Source organism: Nicotiana attenuata, unplaced genomic scaffold (assembly GCF_001879085.1).
Source record: "Nicotiana attenuata strain UT unplaced genomic scaffold, NIATTr2, whole genome shotgun sequence".
In the NCBI taxonomy this organism is placed as follows: domain Eukaryota; kingdom Viridiplantae; phylum Streptophyta; class Magnoliopsida; order Solanales; family Solanaceae; genus Nicotiana; species Nicotiana attenuata.
In genome coordinates this window covers 71,424-90,290 of record NW_017670413.1, presented here as the reverse complement: position 1 = coordinate 90,290, position 18,867 = coordinate 71,424, and the positions used below count along the sequence as shown (strand labels likewise).

At 41.0% G+C, this 18,867-nt stretch overlaps 1 protein-coding gene across 1 annotated transcript; it reads right to left on the bottom strand.

Moving 5' to 3' along the window:
• Positions 1-9,728: 9,728 nt before the first annotated feature.
• LOC109239076 (NADH-ubiquinone oxidoreductase chain 1-like) lies at positions 9,729-13,312 on the bottom strand. The gene is made up of 2 exons (XM_019405581.1): positions 12,892-13,312; positions 9,729-9,878 (listed from the first exon to the last, which is right to left on the bottom strand). Exons 1-2 carry the CDS (start codon positions 13,306-13,308, stop codon positions 9,729-9,731), a joined length of 567 nt encoding a protein of 188 aa, XP_019261126.1. The 5' UTR covers positions 13,309-13,312.
• Positions 13,313-18,867: the final 5,555 nt, after the last annotated feature.

The following is an 18,867-nucleotide window of genomic DNA, read 5'->3' as shown; positions in this document are numbered from 1 at the left end:
CGAATACCACATATGATCGAGAAAATAGTACCTATAATCACATGAAAACCATGAAAGCCAGTTGCTAAGAAAAAGGTAGAACCATAAATACTATCCGAAATAGTGAAGGGTGCTTGATAATATTCCATTCCTTGAAAGCCTGTGAATACTAGAGCCAGTGAAACGGTAGCTACTAAAGCGTAAACTGCTCGTTTTTCCTTCCCCGCGAGTATAGCATGATGAGCCCAAGTTACGGCAGCTCCGGATGAAAGGGGAATAAGGGTATTAAGAAAAGGGATTTCCCAAGGATCTAAAACCGCAATCCCTTTTGGGGGCCAAATACCTCCGATCTCTACCGTAGGTGCCAAAGAAGAATGAGAAGAAGCCCGAAAAAGAGCAAAAAAGAACATAACCTCCGATACGATAAACAGAATAAAACCATATCGAGGTCCTAATTGTACGACTTTGGTATGATGTCCTTCGAACGTGGATTCACGTAGAACATCGCGCCACCATACGAACATGGTATATAGGATAAATATGAGGCCCAAACTGAGAAGTGTTGCACCCCCTTGAAATGAGTGCATGTACATCACACCTCCTACGGTTGTTGCCAAAGCTCCGAGTGAACCCGAAATAGGCCATGGACTTGGATCTACCAAATGATAAGAATGCCTCTGAGATTCAATCATAAACCACTTTGCCTCGGTTCTATGTAAACCCCCCCTTCACCCCCACCCCCTAAAGTAGTAAAGTAAAGAAGGGCTCTTTGGGGTCTAATTTTCTTTCTATCTGACAGGACAAACAAAGAAATAGGAAGGGATGGTTCTTTCATTCCATTGATAGAAGTCTAACTAGAAAAAGACTCTCTCTATTACTTTGAGAAGAGAATCGTTGGTTTGACCGACGAACTACGTGGGAAAATAGACCTTCTTTCTTTGATTTGAAGCAAGATTTTTTGAAAGTAACAATTCCATTCAGTTCGCTTTCGGAAAACTTGCTGGTCGCGGATTAGTTCGTTCTGCGCCGCCAGCGGCCTCAACTCAAAGGCGCAGGTTGATCTCTCTGGTTGAGGCTGCATTCATTTATTCATATTCAACTTGACACGTGGGAAGGGCTTACTCTACTAGTGGCTCGGCTTGGTCTCGCTCCCTTCCCGCACTATTCCTCCCCACTAAAAAGAGCGATTGAGAATCTCGAGAACCTTTCCGAACGTCTGTCTTCGCGGGGCGATTGGAAAAGAAAGGAGTATTTAATTCTTTTACTGCCTTCCATTCCACTATTCTGATCGAATTAATTGCTCTTCCGAACGACCAAGTCATAATGAGATTAAAAACCGATGCTTCCTTGGCCGTGTGGAACATGGATTAGCATTATGTCATTCCTACAAGTGATGGCCCACCCAGGATTGCTATGTACGGACTTAGAGATCAAATATAATATGTTTCTTTCCATTCCTCGTGAGCCACTTATTTCTCCGAAACAAGAGATTAAAGTCATCTTCCTCCTTTTTCCCAAGAAGTCGACGGCGTTACACCATTGGGATACTTCGAATAAACTTGAGTACATATAGGATTCACCAGTGCTAAAACCTTTTCTCAAGATATCTTCCAAACTGTTGGGGTCGTTGCTCCGGATCTTGTTCTCCCGGTGTGAAACCAGTTGGTTCCGTAGTTTTAGAATTTTGCTGATCCCAAGTAATCCATCTCCATCATTGCATATAGGAATATAGAAAGTAAAGAGGAAAAGGCATGACCAGAAAAATTGTGTGAAATAAGTGAATTTATCCAGTTGAGGCATTCTTGATTGATTGAGACCCTCAATACAGCTTAACTCCGTCAAGCCTGTACGAGTAGTGAAGAAGTATAGAGCACTTTGGTTGGTTGTTGACCAACGGAAAGCATGGGAGAAAAAAATATGGACGAAGACAACAAAAAGGGACACTTCCCTATACTAAGTGACACAAAAGTACTCTTTAAGCGGATTTGAAAGCATCAGATTGAATCAGACAGAAGGTTCACCCCTCACCTAGTCTCCCCCATTCCAAAAATAGCGGAGAAAGTCATGACAGACGGGGCTATTTCGCGCTTGCTGTTGTAGTTGAAGTAGCATTCTCCGAAGAAATTCTTCGAGTACTGTCTTCATTACAGGATCGGGGGGATGCGGATCGGTCAGACGGGCTCTGTCTAACTGCAGAATTATATACTCTAGGATTTCTGGCCTTAAGCATTGTTCCCTAAAAGGGGATTCGTGTAAAATCGGAAGAAATTCGTTGTCCGGTTCATTGAGAAACAGATTAAAAAGTAGATCCTGAAGATTCACTTTTAACAAACTTTGATATCGAACAGCTCATTATTTACCGCTGATAGAAATTCAATCGGAGTTCGGGTTTCATTTAAAAAGCTTCTCACTAACTCTTCGTATCCCCCAGCGTTAAGTTGAGGAGGTAATTGGTCGATTAGGCGTGCTTCTAAGAGACGGATTCGAGCATAGAGGTCTATCTCCAGATCCTCAAGCTCTGGGAACTGACGACCCCAAAGAAAATGAGAATTGGAGAGAAGGGGGGCGCTGGATTATCCTGCCTAACTGGAAGTGAATTTGTATGGGATGATCCTAAAATTATAGTAGTAGAAGAATTGGACGAATCCGTTTCTCCACTTGAGGAAGGGGAGTCAAAAAAATGCGAAAAAAGAGCAAAATGTCTATATGACCATGACCCTTTCTTAATAAGTAAGAAATTAGTAGCAGATAGAGTATCCGTATTAAAATATGTATTAAAAATCTTACTACTCGGGATAGTAAATAAGAAAGTTTCATCCAAAAAAGCATTTGAACTAAAGTTAAAGTGCCATATCTTCCAAAACTTCCCTTCCATATATATCGTCGTGGCATGAACTAATTTCTTCGCTTCGATTCCGCCCCTAAAGCTAGCTCCTATTCCTCCTCCTTCTCCTTTAGGATAGGATCCTCCTTGTCCTTTTTACATAACATTCTCGGCTGCCTCCGGTTCGGTAGGTCGGTCGCCCTCTAGCCAGTGACTAGCCCAGCTATGGAGCTAGGTCTACACCGCCACGTTGAGACTCTCTTTCAAAAGTGAGATACCGGCTTTCATAAGAGGGAAAGATCACTCCATCATGCAGCAGAGCAGTGTTCATCAAACTAGAAATTTCATAAGAGAAGAAGAATCGTAGCGTAGGGTCAACATAAACAATCGGTTCAAATAGTCTAATGAGAAAGCATCTGTTCACGTTCGTAGTTGCAATAAGTTTTCTTTTTTTAATCGAGATTGGCTTGGTCTTCAGTCTACCCTAATGAAACCTAAAATCTCACTCCCTCGCTTTCTCCTTCTGATAGACTAGCTTGCGCATCTTCTCTTTGGCACTCATCCTTGGCTTGGGGAGTGCTCTCTCTCTTCTGTGTCAGCGAAAGAAGGATAAGAGTAAGAGCAATCAGCCGAATGATTGTTATTCCACTTACGGTTACAGTGCCTCTATCGAAGCAGAACAAGTCTAATACTCCAGCCCTGGTTTTCGGGGATGTAATTTTGATCTAAATCCGGAAACCCATATCTTTATATATGAAATTACTTCGTCCTTTTTTTAGCCCTTTTTTCATTGGGGGGGTCTCCTTACCTTCGTTCTTATTCAAGACCTGATCAAGGGATTTCCCCTTTTGACTTTTGGTGTATAGGGCTTCTCTTTTTGTTCCCCTTTGTCAAGCAATCGAAAAGAGACCAGAACCATGTGAAAAGGGTTTAATAAGCAAACATTATTGTGGAAATCAAGGGAGAGTGTCGTTTTAGAAAAGATACAATAGTTTCCGATTCCACCGAGCTTAAGGGTCAATTACGGGGGGTAACCGGTCTATCAACTCATTTCGGGGTTAACCTGTCGATCAACTCTAGGCTGAGCTTCTAGTGAAAAACTAAAGCCCTACCTTATAGAATTTAATTCTGCTGTTTTGCAATAACTTGGCTTTTTTCTTCACTTCAGCTTTGAGATGATTTTAGCCACCGGGGACCGGCTCAATGAGCACCTTTGGGCGGTGCTTTCTCGATCAACTATCTGACTTATTCAGAACGACGGTGAACCAAGACATGAAGAAGTGCAATGCAAAAGAACGCCTTCTTTCTGGAGGCCTCGGGCAGTGGAAGATGAACAATCGCTAAGGAATAGCTTGAACTAAGAGGAAGTGAAGTAATACTTGGCCAATTCCCCGGTATTCATTGAAGACTTCGCACGTACCCCTGCTAATTCTTTTTCTAATACTAAGGCCGCATATCTGTACTCATTAGTAGGAAAAAGCCCTTCACTTCAAAACAATCAATCAGGACTGGTGCCATCCGCGCTTCTTCTGACTATTGAAAGTGGAAGTTCAAGCTTTGAAGCTCATTTTCCAGCATTCCTTTCAATTCTTTCAACCGATTTGGCAACATTCAGCTATACAAAGTTAGGTGATTTACCGGGTCGACATTCATCTTGATTTCGGCCTTTATTTTCTTCCTTTGAAACGATTGACCTGACCGGCTTGAAACATGATTTGATTACCTAAGAAAGCCGAGCCAATTGAAAACTATATTTTTTCAAACGAAGACTCTTCTTTTTAGGAAGACGATTCCCGGCCATTCTTCGAAGCTGATTTGAAAACAAAACATTCGTTCCGTGACGTGAGGCTCCAGCTTAAAACTTTGAAACTATACCAAATCATACTCGGCAACTGAAGCATGGAGGAGAAGAGCCGGAAAGGGCGAAACCTCTCTTTTCAAAAGAAAGCGACCCGCCAAAAAACATTGCAATAGAGAACTCTTTAGCGGAAATGGTTTCCTGGCCTATTGAAACTCTTTCAGCCGATTCGCGGCAACACATTACTTCAGATCAGATTTGTGCCAATTCCTCCATTCACAAAATGCCCTTATCAATCAAACTTTCTCTCTCTTACCGGAACTACCCTCTGCAGCTTCATCTTCAGCAGCTGCTCAATCTTTCATTTCGAAAATCAAACGTGGATGTCATGGGACTTTCTCACAACTTCGTTCCTTGCATTTTTTCCATCTTTAGCAGTTCCATATTAATCGGTTTCATTCCGATCAATCAGTCGAGATGGTTAGCTTGGGCGCTAATGGTATTTTATATTTAGAATATCTAGACTAATGACAATCTTCCTTACTTGAATTAGAATCTTAAGCAGCTCAATTCCGATCTTCACTGATCTGAGACGGCCCTTTGTTCAAGTACCCCTTCTTCTACTCGAGCCTCGGCAGAGCCTTTTTGATCTCATTCGTATTCTAAGGAATTCTAAAGGGCTCTTTCATATTGCACCGGTTCTGGAAAGATTGGAACATTTCCTACCGAGACAACATAAACTCTTCAACGGATCCTCCTTTTTTCAACTAGTAGATCGCCTTTTCTTAAGGTTTCGTACTACTACTCAAGTGATACGTGAATTGCTCAGGAGAAGTTTTTCTAACCGGATTGAAATCGTGAGACAGTTCGGTTCTCTAGACCCATCTCCGCCCTGGAGAGGGGCGCGGTGTTGAAATTGTTGAACCGGAGAAATGAGTTGGAAAGGAGTGGAACGAAAGCAGACAAGTGAAGACCAAAAGAGACAGGCTTATGACTAAACACTACCCGGAACGAAGCCCAATCGATTCGAATCGGTCAGTCGAACAAACAAAGACTATAGTTCGCGATCAAGTCGTTCGCTTCTATAGCGGTTCGGAATTCCATTTTGATCTGTAAAGTTCTTCAATTGATCCATCAAGGATAGAAGGGAACAGGGGTATAAGTAGGGGCTTCTTGAATGGGATGGCTTTTATGGATGTCCCATAAATAAGGCCTCCAACTCTATGTTATAGCCTTCATGCCCTCGATCCGACGGTCCTCATTCTCCCACTTGGCAAGCTGCTACTGTGAACAACAAAGTAAAGGATGCTTCCAGAAACCGTCTAGGTTCTTCCTAGGAAGATTCCTTCTTTCTGTCCTATTGAGAGGATGATCCCTGGCCATCGCCTTGGGTGTTAGATCAGAAAGGTGACACATCTAGTTCCGAGGTTGGCCTAACAACTTGATGACACGCTTATAGAGTTTTCCGACCTGAAATGCTGCGTAAAGCGCTTTCTTGCTCGGTGATCAGTCAATGAAGTTATTCTGGATCCCTGACTCGTCTCATTCTGAGCCTTTGGCCTGTTTGACATTGGGTCAAATCTGTCGTCTGGGCATCGTCCCCTCTCTTGATCTACTTCGGTTACAACTCGATAGTGAGTTTGAGGGTCAAGTAAGGGATTGGGTTAGAGGAGGGTCACAGTCCTGCTATATACGAAATACTAATAGCTAACGGCCGTATGGCATCTATCCATCCATGCTGAAGTTTTTGAGACTGAGGGCTTGGATCGAGGTCCTGAAAACGTGAAACGCAGTAAGGACATTGATGAAGTATAAGCCCTGGCGAAAGACGAAGGCGGTAAGCGAAGCGAGGACGATATATCTCTAACCGGGTCTCTAGTGGAAGTCGAAACCCGTGTTCAAGTAAAGGAGATACTGATTCATTAATGAATTTTTACAGGCAAAATGCCGCTGACAATGTGTTGAATTGGCAGGTTACCTGATGAAGAAGCTGGGAAGGTACCAGCTGCCTGCGTGGTGTTAAACCAAAATGCTAAAGAGAGCGAAGGGGAAATCATGAACTACGTTTCATGTAATGTAGTACACTATAAGAGAGTTAGAGTACTGCAGTGGACACAATTCAAAAATTCCTCAAAGAAAGGGCTTATATAAAATAAAGAGAAATTCAAAACAAGTTACATGCTCGTGACCCACAACAACTAATAGGGCCAACATTTTAGAACTACTATTTTATTTTTGCAACTACATACTTTCCTGGAATAAGAAAGCCTGAAGGTGACTTAACTACTTTTTGTTCATTTTTTCTAGTCTGCCAGGCGACGAGTGCTCCATGAACAATGAGCGCTTCCTGCTCCGCCCGCAGCGCTTGCTGCCTCTCCTCCAAACCCTCTATGCGCTCTCTGGTAGCGCGAATGCGCGCTTCTTTCCTTGCAGGATCCATTGTTCTAACACTTCTCAAAAGGAAGTTTAGCACTCTACGGTGCTCTTGAATTTAATTTTGCAGAGTGCCCCTTTCGGCAGCAATTGCAGAAAGCCTGTTTGCAGTATCCATAGCCATACGTGCTAGTACTCAATTTCTTTGAAAAGAATTTGATGAAGTGAAGACACTTATCGAGCCTCCATTTATAGAGTGGTAGAGTAATCTCGCCATGCGTCAAGAATTGGATGGCAGGCACAATTCTTACTAGTTCTCCGCACAACTTTTGTGCAGTTGAAGACTATCATGCCTGTTTAAAAAAACTGGCTGGCTCTGACTACCTTGCGGAGCAAACAAAAGATCCCAAATACACCTGCCTTATGAACAAACAAACTTTGCACAACCAGCTTACGTAAAGATTCCATATTCTAGCCAATAGATGTACATACCATGTACTGAGTCGTCAAATGAGCCACGTTAAGAAAGCCCAAGCTTATACGCCTGGCCAACAAGGTGCCCCAATAGGGCCCGAATGAAAGACCCAAGCCTACATGAATGACATGAACCATCAAAGTCCTACAAATGAAGACTTGGCCCTATCAAGCCTGCTTCCTCGATAAAAGCCCACAGAAGGGCCAAAGCACAACAAGCCTATCCATCATCAAAGCAAGTCCAAGCCCATGCAAATGACCTCATTGTCAGGGAGCCCTTTCCTTACTCCTCAATATATCGCAGGTTCTATACATTAAGATTTGCAGCACCTATTCAGGAGCTGGGGAATCGGCTTGCAAGGAAAATCTTGATTGAAAGTCCATATCTTTCTATTTTCCTCTATCTCCGGCTAGAAAAGAATGTATGCGTCAAACTTTGATGTCTCACTGGTTTAGATACGACGAGATAATCATCAAAGTTCGGGAATCTCAACTGGAATACCTCACTGCACCGGTACCGGTTATGAGCCACATTCAGCGAAGAGTTTTGGTTTGTCCCTTAATGCATTATAAATTGCAAGAAATGAAAAGAAAAAGAAAAACTTAATTCTAATAGGTATTAGCTAAAGAACGATTTCCTGGAAATTAGAAACTTATTCCTTTTTTGTTTGGTGCGAGCTCAACTTAAGCTATACATTGCCCGAGAAGAGCTGTTTGGGTGCACCCAAACAGCTCTTCAACCACTTGCGGCAGAATTTCAAAATCTATTTAGTATGGAGATGTTGGCACAAGAAGGTGAACTGTCATTATATATCAATCTTTTGCTCTGGCTGCTATTGACTTGACTACATTGTCTCACTGAGCAGTGTTTTCTCATGGAGGAAAGAAAGATGGGCCAAATCATGCGGGTAAGTGCCCAAGAAATTTCATACTAGCTACTTCCACTACTGTCACCCCTAAGTATTGCATTATTTGTGAGAGTTCGGCCATTTGAAGAAAAGACATCAGATTATACAAAGTGTCCCTAATGCTATGATGTTGACACAATCTGGTTGGCGGCATTTTATAATTCAAAACATTCAAGATTATTTGGATCATTGTTCCAATATATCTCAGCCTTTCTGCAAGTTCCAATTTAGAAGGCTGAAATTGACCATTAGAAAACAAAACAATGGCCAATAAAAAGAATTCTCCTTTGAAGTTTATTTTAATGAGCATAAAACCAGGCGAAGAGTCTAATTACTGCTTTTCTGTTGTTTCACTTTATAGGGTAGGGTCACCGTGCCTAAGTCATAGAAAAGAAAATACATAAAGCCTAACAAGCGAGCCATGCTTCCTTGAAATTTGCCAGAACTGTCATCACCTATGGTTGATTAAGAAAAAAAACTGGAAACAAGAGACCTGGTTTTTTTTCCAGTTTCTGATTCCAGAATGTCTGCATCTATTGTTCTTGTTATAGATGAATGTTTAGATGAACTACACCTCCTGAATTACATCCCTCCTTGCATGCATTTGTTGATTCACTTCCCTCGACAACAAGAATTTAGAGTATATTGTATGGCCGCACAGTATTTTATGATTTTTCGGAGGAATTTATAGCATCCATCTGCTAATGTGTAATGTCCTGCCTGGTGACAAATCACCAACTCAGGAGTCCTTGAAAGCCTTGATCTACGGAACTGACATATACTTGTGCCCAATGCATGCATCATCAGAAGTGGCACACAAAATATTCTCATCACTGAGGCCATACAAATTGAACATTCCAGAAGCTTCTAGAGACCGGCGCCCGGGTACGGCAATTAAGGTTGCTCCTGCTATAATTCAAGGGCCCATCAGCAGAAATGTCTCGAGGAGTAGTTAAACGGGCAGGAGATAATAACAGAATAATTGTGTGCACTGGTGGACCTTATACTTATGTACCCGGGCTAGCGCTCTCTCTCTAGCAGAATGCTATCTGTTCTTATTCATATATTACCTTCCATTATTTTAAAAAAACACAAAAATAAAAAATGTTAAGATATTCTTAATGATATTCGGGCTTCTACCCAGCAGAGTCTTCCATAACTGACCGACTGGTGAAAGGATAGCCGGACCCGTTGATAGCCGGCAGTTATTGATGGCTCGGAAAGAAAGCTGGGCTAGGTCTTCTTCCCTTAGAGAGGCTTATTCTCCTTTCCCGAGTTCTCAAATATTTTCTTTATTCTCTGTTTATTCTATTATTAGTTCTATTGTTCCGATCCGCTTGTGTTTCAGGAAATCAAATCGAAGTCAATTCATTCAACAATGCCCCCTCGGGACATTCTGTATTGGATTTTGCCAACGCCGTTTCACCTTCCTTGCTTTCTGTTCTGTGTTGCATTTCACCATGGCACACTCTTCCTTAGCCATCATTACATTACTTATGCGCCAGCTTTCATCTCCTTCCACCTATACCTAATCCATTCATACGGGAAATGCCATCTTATTACTGTCCTATCCCCTGCTTTTCAACCTTTTCGTATCTCTCTTTGTACTCTTTCCTTTCTTTCTTTTCAATTCTTTTATTTCTTTAGTTTCTTTCTTAAGTAGCTTATTAGCTTGAAAGCTTTCCTTGCCTTTAAGGCTTTACCGGAATATGCTGAAAAGTGATCGGTCATTGAGGAAGACTTAGCTTAGGGCTGAGAAGTAAGGAGACTCCAACATTCATTTCCATTTTCTTTTTGTTTTTAAGCCTATTGGCCGACATTGGCATTAAGACTTAATGAATTTATTCACATATACCTACTTTCTTTATTCATTCACTAATACTTACGATTGAAACAGAACCGGACTTTGTTGGTTCTGTGCCGATAGTGTTCTCTCGTCTTTCAAATGGTGAATCACCGAAGCCGAATCCATCTTGTGCATACGGGAGACGATGATCGAAGTCAGACTTGAGTATGGGATGAGAACTCGCTCATTTTGATCCCCTTATTGACCAAGCAAGGTCGCACTGAGACTGAGAATACCAACGGAACACTCTCTTACCCCCACTGACCAGCTAGTGTGCAATGACGATCGGCCCGCAAGCTACTCGATTTTTTTTCTTAGCTGCTCTGGATTCTATTCTAGATGCTACTTACTTACATATGATGTTTTATTTCATAGGTTGCCCATCTATATAGCATAGCTGAAAGCGGAAAAAAAAGGCTGTTCCCATAGCGTTACGTAGGCTTAGCCCCTCTCTCTAACTAAGGATTCAATCCAGGGACGCTTAGGACTGGATTGAATCTTCCGCTTTTTTATATCAGCGAGCTAGACCCCTAAAATGCTCGGTACTTTAAAGTGGGGAAACCAATCCTCCTTGCTCGTTCCTAGGTCTTTTCTTCTTCTTTTTTATCGCCTTATTTCATTCACTGATTTCTTTAATTCATTTCTCTTTTGTGAATAGTGGGTTGTGTTGGATGATTGATGGGTAGTTTGAAGGACGAATGCTGGAGGGCAGCTTTTTAGAGTGGGCGCTCTGTGCGGTATATTTGATGTTTATGTCTGTATTTGTTCTGTAATTGGATTAGTCGTTTTCCTTAGTATGTCGAGGGTGGATTAATGAATGACTGTTTTAGCTCTATCGACAGAGGCCCCCACCTAAAGTTCTGACCCTTGCTTCAAGCTCTGCTCTGGGAGAATGGCCCCACCCGATGTAATCGACGTCGCATCTCGACCTGTTCGTGCTGCGGAGCGAACACCTACTTTGAGGAGAAAGAAATCCTTTCATAAAGTGAAAGTTAATTCAAGCCGGTACATCATAAATAAAAAGAGAGGCTTCAGTTTCTTGCTTATCTATGGAATATCCCATTGTTACTGGCCTTTCAAAAAATGAATTTTATTGTTAGGAAATAAGGGAGACTGTGACTCTCCCCCTTTATGTGTTCTATATCAAAGTCAAAGAGGGGCTTGCCATCTAGCGAAAATATGTTTTGCAGCGAGGGACATCTTTCTTAAGGGTTTCTTTCAACGCCTTACAATTTGTTCTCATCAGGAACCTCTGGTGTTGGATGTAGATTTTGAAATTTAGGATGGACTTCACCGGTTTTATTTTAAAGGGAAAGAGGAAGCCCCGGACATCAACTTCTTTGATGATGACCAAGAGGAGGAAGATATTTCCCAATAGCGATCCTCCTTTTGTCAAAATTATAGACCAGGTATTTATTCCTCTCCTTCAGGTTCTACTGCACCCTTCGGTCAAGTAAACCAAGCTCACAGAAAAAAGGAAATCTTTTACAGCGATGTATCGTACTCTCTCGACCAGGTCATCATAAGAAAATACTGAAAAATCATTCCAAAGTGAGAGAAGGAGGGAAGGCGCGCTACAACTAACATAGCAGCCAGTTGAAAAACGTTAGCTAGCTAGGCTAGCGCGCAATGACTTTCTCTGATAGGGGCTTGCTTCTTTAAGCTCCGCCCAACCTATACAAGGTGCTACTCGCTTTCTCTCATCCACTAGTGGCTTATGTAGTGGTCGGCATTCCTACGTGCTCCTCCTTGCCCCCTACTTAAGAATCCAAAGGTCACCTTTGGATGTTGTCGTGACGCTTTGGTTACGAAGGTTACCGCGGTCTAAGTTTATGGATGGATTCAGTCAGCTAAACTCCATCAAACTCCTCAATCAATATCAACAAGATGTCGTGACCGCTTAGGCTTGGTTTATTTTGTCATAAAAGAAAGTTGGTTTCATGGGTTCATTGATTAGTACACCTCCGGTGCTGGTAAGGCCGGGACCGTGGTCGTCCGTCTCCGATTTGCCGGCCGATAAGATCTTTGAGATTGACCAGCCAGCTGGGTTAGTTTGGCTATTCTTTTCTATTGAAAATGAGTCAGCTGTCTGCGCGAGTCACCTTCTTCTAGGCTCCACTGGACGACACGGCATTTTCGTTCAAATATATATAGGTCGGCCGTACTTGTGATGGTTCCCAAGGATCCAATATGACGACATAGGTCTACGTTGCCACGATGTTGTTCTATGGAAGCGGGCAGTTTAGAAGTTCGGCCCGGTTTTTTTGGTGTCGTAGGGGAGGGATTGACCTTTCTAACGCATATTCAGTCGTACCGGCATGGCCCCACTGATTTGTTTTCGATCGGAGCATCAAGCAGCGCAACCCGGTTCTACTTGACTAAGCCCGTGCTCCTCCAACGAGAGAGTTTGCTTTACCCAACTCTCTTTTTGATAACAAGGCAGAAATCCCCGACCCGACACTTGTTAGTTTCGAATGAAGAATGAAAAGTGCCCTGCCCTAGCAAGCACCTACTCCTATCAAAAAGCGAGACTTTACTAAACAAGCAAGAAAGGCTCTTTCTATCTTATTAGTCAAGCGCTAGCGAGCAAGAAAACGGATGTGCTAAGAAGCAACTTCGTGCAGCTGCTGCGCCCTTGCTTCTTGCCTTATCTTACTTAGTGAAGCAACCTTTCGCGCTAGGCGCTCACCTTTTTTGGCTTTCCTAAAATAGAATATTTGGAAGTTGGTAAAGACCCGCCCCTTGTTTCAGTCAGAATGAGTCCCCAAGACCCCGGGACATTGGCTTCCGCCAACAGTGAACTATTAAGGATCGCATCCGGCGCATATTCTACATTATAGCCTGCAACTGATTCAGCTTCCGCTTCTGGGAGATCAAACGGAGCTCGATTAGTTTCTGCTAGACGAGATATAAAGAACATAACCAATACAGGGAACAAAGGAATACCGGACCATATCTGCTTTTGCGCCATGACAATCTCACTCGAATTACGAGAAGCTACACATATTAGTACAGTATACCGGGGTCCCCGGCCAGAACCACACGTGCAAGTTTTCCTGCATGTGGCTCGTCCGTGCTTTCCGAGGCGCTGCCTGTGACTCAGCATGGGAGAAGGGGGTGGAACTGCACAATTTCATGTTCAGAGCATTGTTTTGAGGGAGAGAAAGTGTGGCTGACAATGTTCCTAGAGAAGTTCTCTGAAGAAGCTTGGAGGCAAAAAGCGTGTCGGTTCCCTACATTATGGCGATTAAAGACATGTATGATGGGGCTAAGACTCAGGTTAGGACAGTAGGAGGCGACTTTGAGGATTTTCCGGTTGTTATGGGATTACACCAAGGTTCTGCACTCAGTTCGTTCTTATTCGCCCTGGTGATGGACTAGTTAACACACCACATTCAAGGGGTTGTGCCATGGTGCATGCTATTCGCCGATGCATAGTTTTGATTGATGAGTTGCGAGCCGGTGTTGACGAGAGACTGGAGGTTTAGAGACAGGCTCTTGAATCTAAGGGTTTCAAGCTTAGCGGGACTAAGACAGAATACCTGGAGTGTAAGTTCAGCGATGATCAGGGGGAATTGGGCGTGGATGTGAGGCTTGAATCTCATGTCATCCCGAGTAGAGGCAGCTTCAAGTACCTTGGGTCGGTTATCCAGGGGGGAGGGGAGATTGACGAGGATGTCACACATCGTATTGGGTAGGATGGATGAAGTTGAGGTTAGCATCTGGAGTATTGTGTGACAAGAGAGTGCCACTGATACTCAAAGGTAAGTTCTATAAAGCGGTGGTTAGACCGGCCATGATGTAAGGGGCTGAGTGTCGGCCTGTTAAGAACTCACACATCCAGAAAATGAAGGTAGCATAAATAAAGATGTTGAGGCGGATGTGCGGGCATACTAGGCTGGATAAGATTAGGAATGATGATATTCGGGAGAAGGTGAGCGTGACTCCCATTGATGACAAGATGCAGGAAGCGAGGCTCAGATGGTTCAGGCATGTTCAGAGGAGAAGCCCAGATGCTCTAGTAAGGAGGTGCGAACAGTTAGTAATGGAGGGCACGAGAAGAAGTAGAGGGCGGCCTAAGAAGTATTGGGGGTAGGTGATCAGGCAGGATATGGCGATGCTTCAGATTTCTGAGGACATGACACTTGATAGGAACATGTGGAGGTCGAGTATTAGGGTTGTAGGTTAGGAGGTAGTCCAGTCTTGCCTTACGTCATAACTTTGTGAGACTAGTTTGGTAGGGACTCTTTGCTTTTGCTTTGTATATTTCTTCTAGATTTCATGTTGTTCCTAATTTTCCTATGATTTATATGGTGTTACTGATATTGCCTCTTTTTGTCTTCTTGAGCCGAGGGTCTTTTGGAAACAGCCTCTTTACTCTTTCGGGGTAGGGGTAAGGTCTGCGTACACACTACCCTCCCCAGACCCCACTAGTGGGATTTTACTGGGTTGTTGTTGTTGTTGTTTTATCTTCAAAGAAAGCAACACAGCAAGTGTGATTGCAACCGAACTTTGTGTTCACTGAAACACTGGGGTTTCCAGTACGACTACACCAGTGTATAATTCGTTCTATCCTAGGAGGAAATAATCTATAACCTTGAGTACTAGGAGGGGATTAAATTCCTCAAGGAAACACTTAAAATTCATTGGGCTCGGATTGACTTTTATTTTGTTTACATTTTCTATTTATATGTTATTCTATTTTTTTTCAGAATTAGTTTATAAATACAGTTTAATAACGGCACTTCTGTGAAATTATTTGTTATTCTATGATATAGTTTTTGAATAGAGAAAGATTATCCCTACATCAGTTCGTCCTATCATCCCTGCTTTCTCCAAAGTATAGTTTATTGTCGTAGTATTAAAATTATTTATAATGATGTGCTATAGTATCTAATTTCTTCTCAAAATGGATATTAGTTATTTATATACATGAGAAAGTAATTTTTTAAATTAGCTGCATAGTGATGCGATATTCATGTTTCAATATCTTTTTATTATATTAGTTCATTGTATTAGTAGAAAATAGGCATGATACATGAATTGACTATATGGTGACAAGTGACATTTGTACCAGACTAATAAAGAAGAACGATGAAGCACAGTTAAAATATTCACGGGATTTACAGAAGAGCGTATCATATCTGACAACTGGGAAGGAGGAAATAGGCACGAGATGCATGAAGGCCATAAAAAGGGGAAGATTTATGAACAGTAACGAATATGGAAAGAGAATCATCACCATCCCTGATTATGCGCGATCGCTTATTATTACCATAATTATTACGAGTAATTCAGTAACAAGCAATTAATGCAGATAATGTTGATAACGGGTAAGAGTTAAGTGAGGGAAACCCGTTACATATTTGTACCCTTATATAAAGGTCCTTACCTTATTTTGTACGATCATGAGAATACTCACGAATATACGCAATCAATCTTTTATATCTTACATGATTGAGGATTCTTGTTCACAATTCTGGGGAGAAAACAACGATCATCAATAAGATTTCTTCGCTTATCATTTCAATTGCTTATTTTATTCTCTATTTTTTGGCAAAGTGGAATAAACTTAATTATTAGAAACTCGATTTTCTTTAATATTGACTTTAACCGCAAAAATTATCTTTTGGTTAAACATTCATCTTATCTCATTGTAAGGAAAATCCAGATAGCTATTTGAGCAGTTGCAAGCCAAATACAAAAAAATCTCAGAAAAACTTGAGCAGCGAAGGCGATTGAAAACGATGTGAACCATGCAAATGGCAATAATAATATTTTTGGAGGTGTCGGTCGTGGGGAACTTATATTCAAAACCGTATATTCAAGTTGTAACTTAAAGACATTTGATACGCCAAAATTTAAAAATTAATTTCATGTACACGTGTTTCACAATTAATGCGACAACTTTTAGAAATTGTTGTAGCCAGTCCGTATAATTTGTTTTGGAAAAGTCTTTGCACGTTCTTGATAAAAAAATTTGATAGCCTCAAGCATAAGAGTATTTGTTTAATTTACCTTTTATGTTTATCTAAACGTCTCCCTTAATAAGCCACTAATTCAAAATAATAAGGGTAACAAAAAGTAACAAACAACTTATTGTCTTGATATTTAAAAACAAATTCATTTTTGTAAACAATTAATACATGGGACAGAACAAAGTACTTATATATTTAAATTAGTTTGACTTGCTAAAACTGTTGGCTCCAATCTATCTATCTATCTATAATTGTGGGACATAGCCCTGTGATGTGGCAAGCCTCATTGAGCAGGAAACCCAATTATCTTTTTTGTGAATTATTTGGCTTTTATCCTACTTTTTCCTATTAATTTGCCTATTTTTACAAATCCAAACGTCACTTGTTCAAAAATCAAAAGTAGGGCTGCTTATCGGGCGGATTGGGCGGCTTTTTACTCTTAACGGTTTGGCTTAACGGTTATCGGCTTTTAAATGTATTAATCCGTTAGCCACCCGATAAGATATCGGGCGGATTGGTATCGGTTTAGCTCTTATCGGGCGGTTATCGGGCGGTTTATCGGCCTAACATACATATTCACTAAATATCTCCCTCTACTGACTTCTTCAGCTATAATATGTATTAAAAACTGAATAGTTGATCCTGTGTTAGGTGAGTCAAAAGCTGTTGGTAAGGAGATAACAACGTCAAATTCTGAATCTGTTGGTATTTGGCAGACTGCTAAATATGTAAAGAGGTAATAGAGTAGCAATCATCAATATTTAGTGAAGCTATCTGCTTCATTCACTGAATTTGCAATGTAAACATTTCAGCATCATCAAAAAGAATTACAAGCTAAGGAGAACCAACAACTTGAAGCCAATCTAAACTTAAAAGTTGGATAGAAGTCTCCAAAATGAGTCCAGGAACATTATGAAATTATCAATACTGTCAAAGAACAAAGATTTTAAAGCAACTTCCCAATCAACTTGGGGCAACCTTCAACAGCAACTTCCATTCCCGTTGTTGCTGTTCTCTCATAGTTGAAGCAAGCTTCTCGTCTTGCAACTCCAAAAGGTCCTCCTACATCACAAAAACCATTAAGAAGCAAAAGCGTGTCAGGCACAAACAGCAAGTAAAACGACTATACACACAAGTTCAAGTTGCTTGAAACATAACACCTAAAAGGGATTGGAAGATAAGGCTCAGAAGTCAGGAAAACTTAGATTTACATCAAACATGATTGTTGGGTGTTAATGGTATCGTTAATACATAAAGATTACCAGTCCTTTTGGCTGTTGGGAATCTTCAGAATATAGCAAATACAACATACTTGGTTATTCAACAGAGTGCCCTAATTGAAACCCACACACATATAAAAAGCCAAACGATGATATTTAGTGAATGGCTATTGGTTCGAAATGAAGTAATATTGTATTAGCCTAGAGATCCTTTCTCTTTCATGTTGACATCAATGCAAATCATTTTCATCATCATGTATTACAAAGTCAGATTACACCAAGAAATACAGATGAAGTAAGCGTAGAATCCCATGCTCTCCATACTGAGGAGAAAAGCTACAATGATCAGATTGAAATTAAACAACCTTGATATTTGTAAAATTGTGAAATCAAACTCTACTAATAATGTCATAAATCCAGCATTTTAGCAATTGGGTTGGACATATCGAATGAGAGCTTGGATAATTCCATAATTAGTATATATATCAATAAATTAAAGCAAGTAAAGACACAAAAGTGTCAAAGTGTTGAAATGAGAAAGCATTGTTTCTTGGCTATCTTTAACAATTTCTCCACCGGAGAAACGGACATAAATTCCATCCGGCAAGTGATAATATTTAAAGCCAAGAACTCATATGCGAACAAAGAAGATTGGATCGCAGAAAATTTAGGGGAAACAAAACTGACTTTTTTTTTACATAAGAACTACTGATACAAGTATAACAACATTCATATAATCAAGATAAAAGTATAAAAGTACAATGAGCTACGGAATAATAACATTGTCCAAACAACCTAAACATAACAAGAAAAAGGAACATTACAAATTGTAAAAAGAAGTGCCATCAAACATCGTCAATCTATATCAACAATGTTCTACCAAACCATACAATACCCAGCAAAGCTCAGCAAAAACTTGAGTTGCCCCATATTACACCTCTACTGTAGTTGAAATTTGTGAGAAATACTCCTCTTTAAAGTCCCAGCAAAAATCAAAAAATCTTATTCATAAGTAAGAATACCTGGATAAGAAGAGTACCTGGAGAGACGAGACGGCGAGAGGGAGACCGGCGGCTGGTGGAAGTAGACGACGACGAGGAGAGGACTGGTGGCCGGTGGGTGGTGGGCGGTGGCTGTTGCTTTAAGCGTTAGGGTTTCTCACTTTCTCTAGAATTAGGAATTAGGATTTAGGAATGGGTTAGACAGTTTGGAGACAGAACATACGGGGGGGGGGGGGGGGGGTATGGTTGTTGTTTGTTTTTGTAATTTTGTTATACTTATTCATTTTTAAGGGTTTTAGTTTTTTTATATTTAATATATATAAATAAAAATAAATTATATATATATATTTATATTCTTCACGGGTTNTATATTTATATTCTTCACGGGTTAACGGATTATCCGTTAAGAAAATTGAATAATCCGGCCCAAACCGATAAGCCGTTAATAAAAAAAAAATTCAATCCG

What these genes read in the sequence shown, in the direction of transcription:
- LOC109239076 (XM_019405581.1), bottom strand. Translation starts at nt 13,308, where the DNA reads ATGCTGAGTCACAGGCAGCGCCTCGGAAAGCACGGACGAGCCACATGC. An exon ending in TTTTAGGAAAGCCAAAAAAG is followed by an intron (nt 9,879 to 12,891) that starts GTGAGCGCCTAG and finishes GATTAGGTATAG; the next exon opens with GTGGAAGGAGATGAAAGCTG.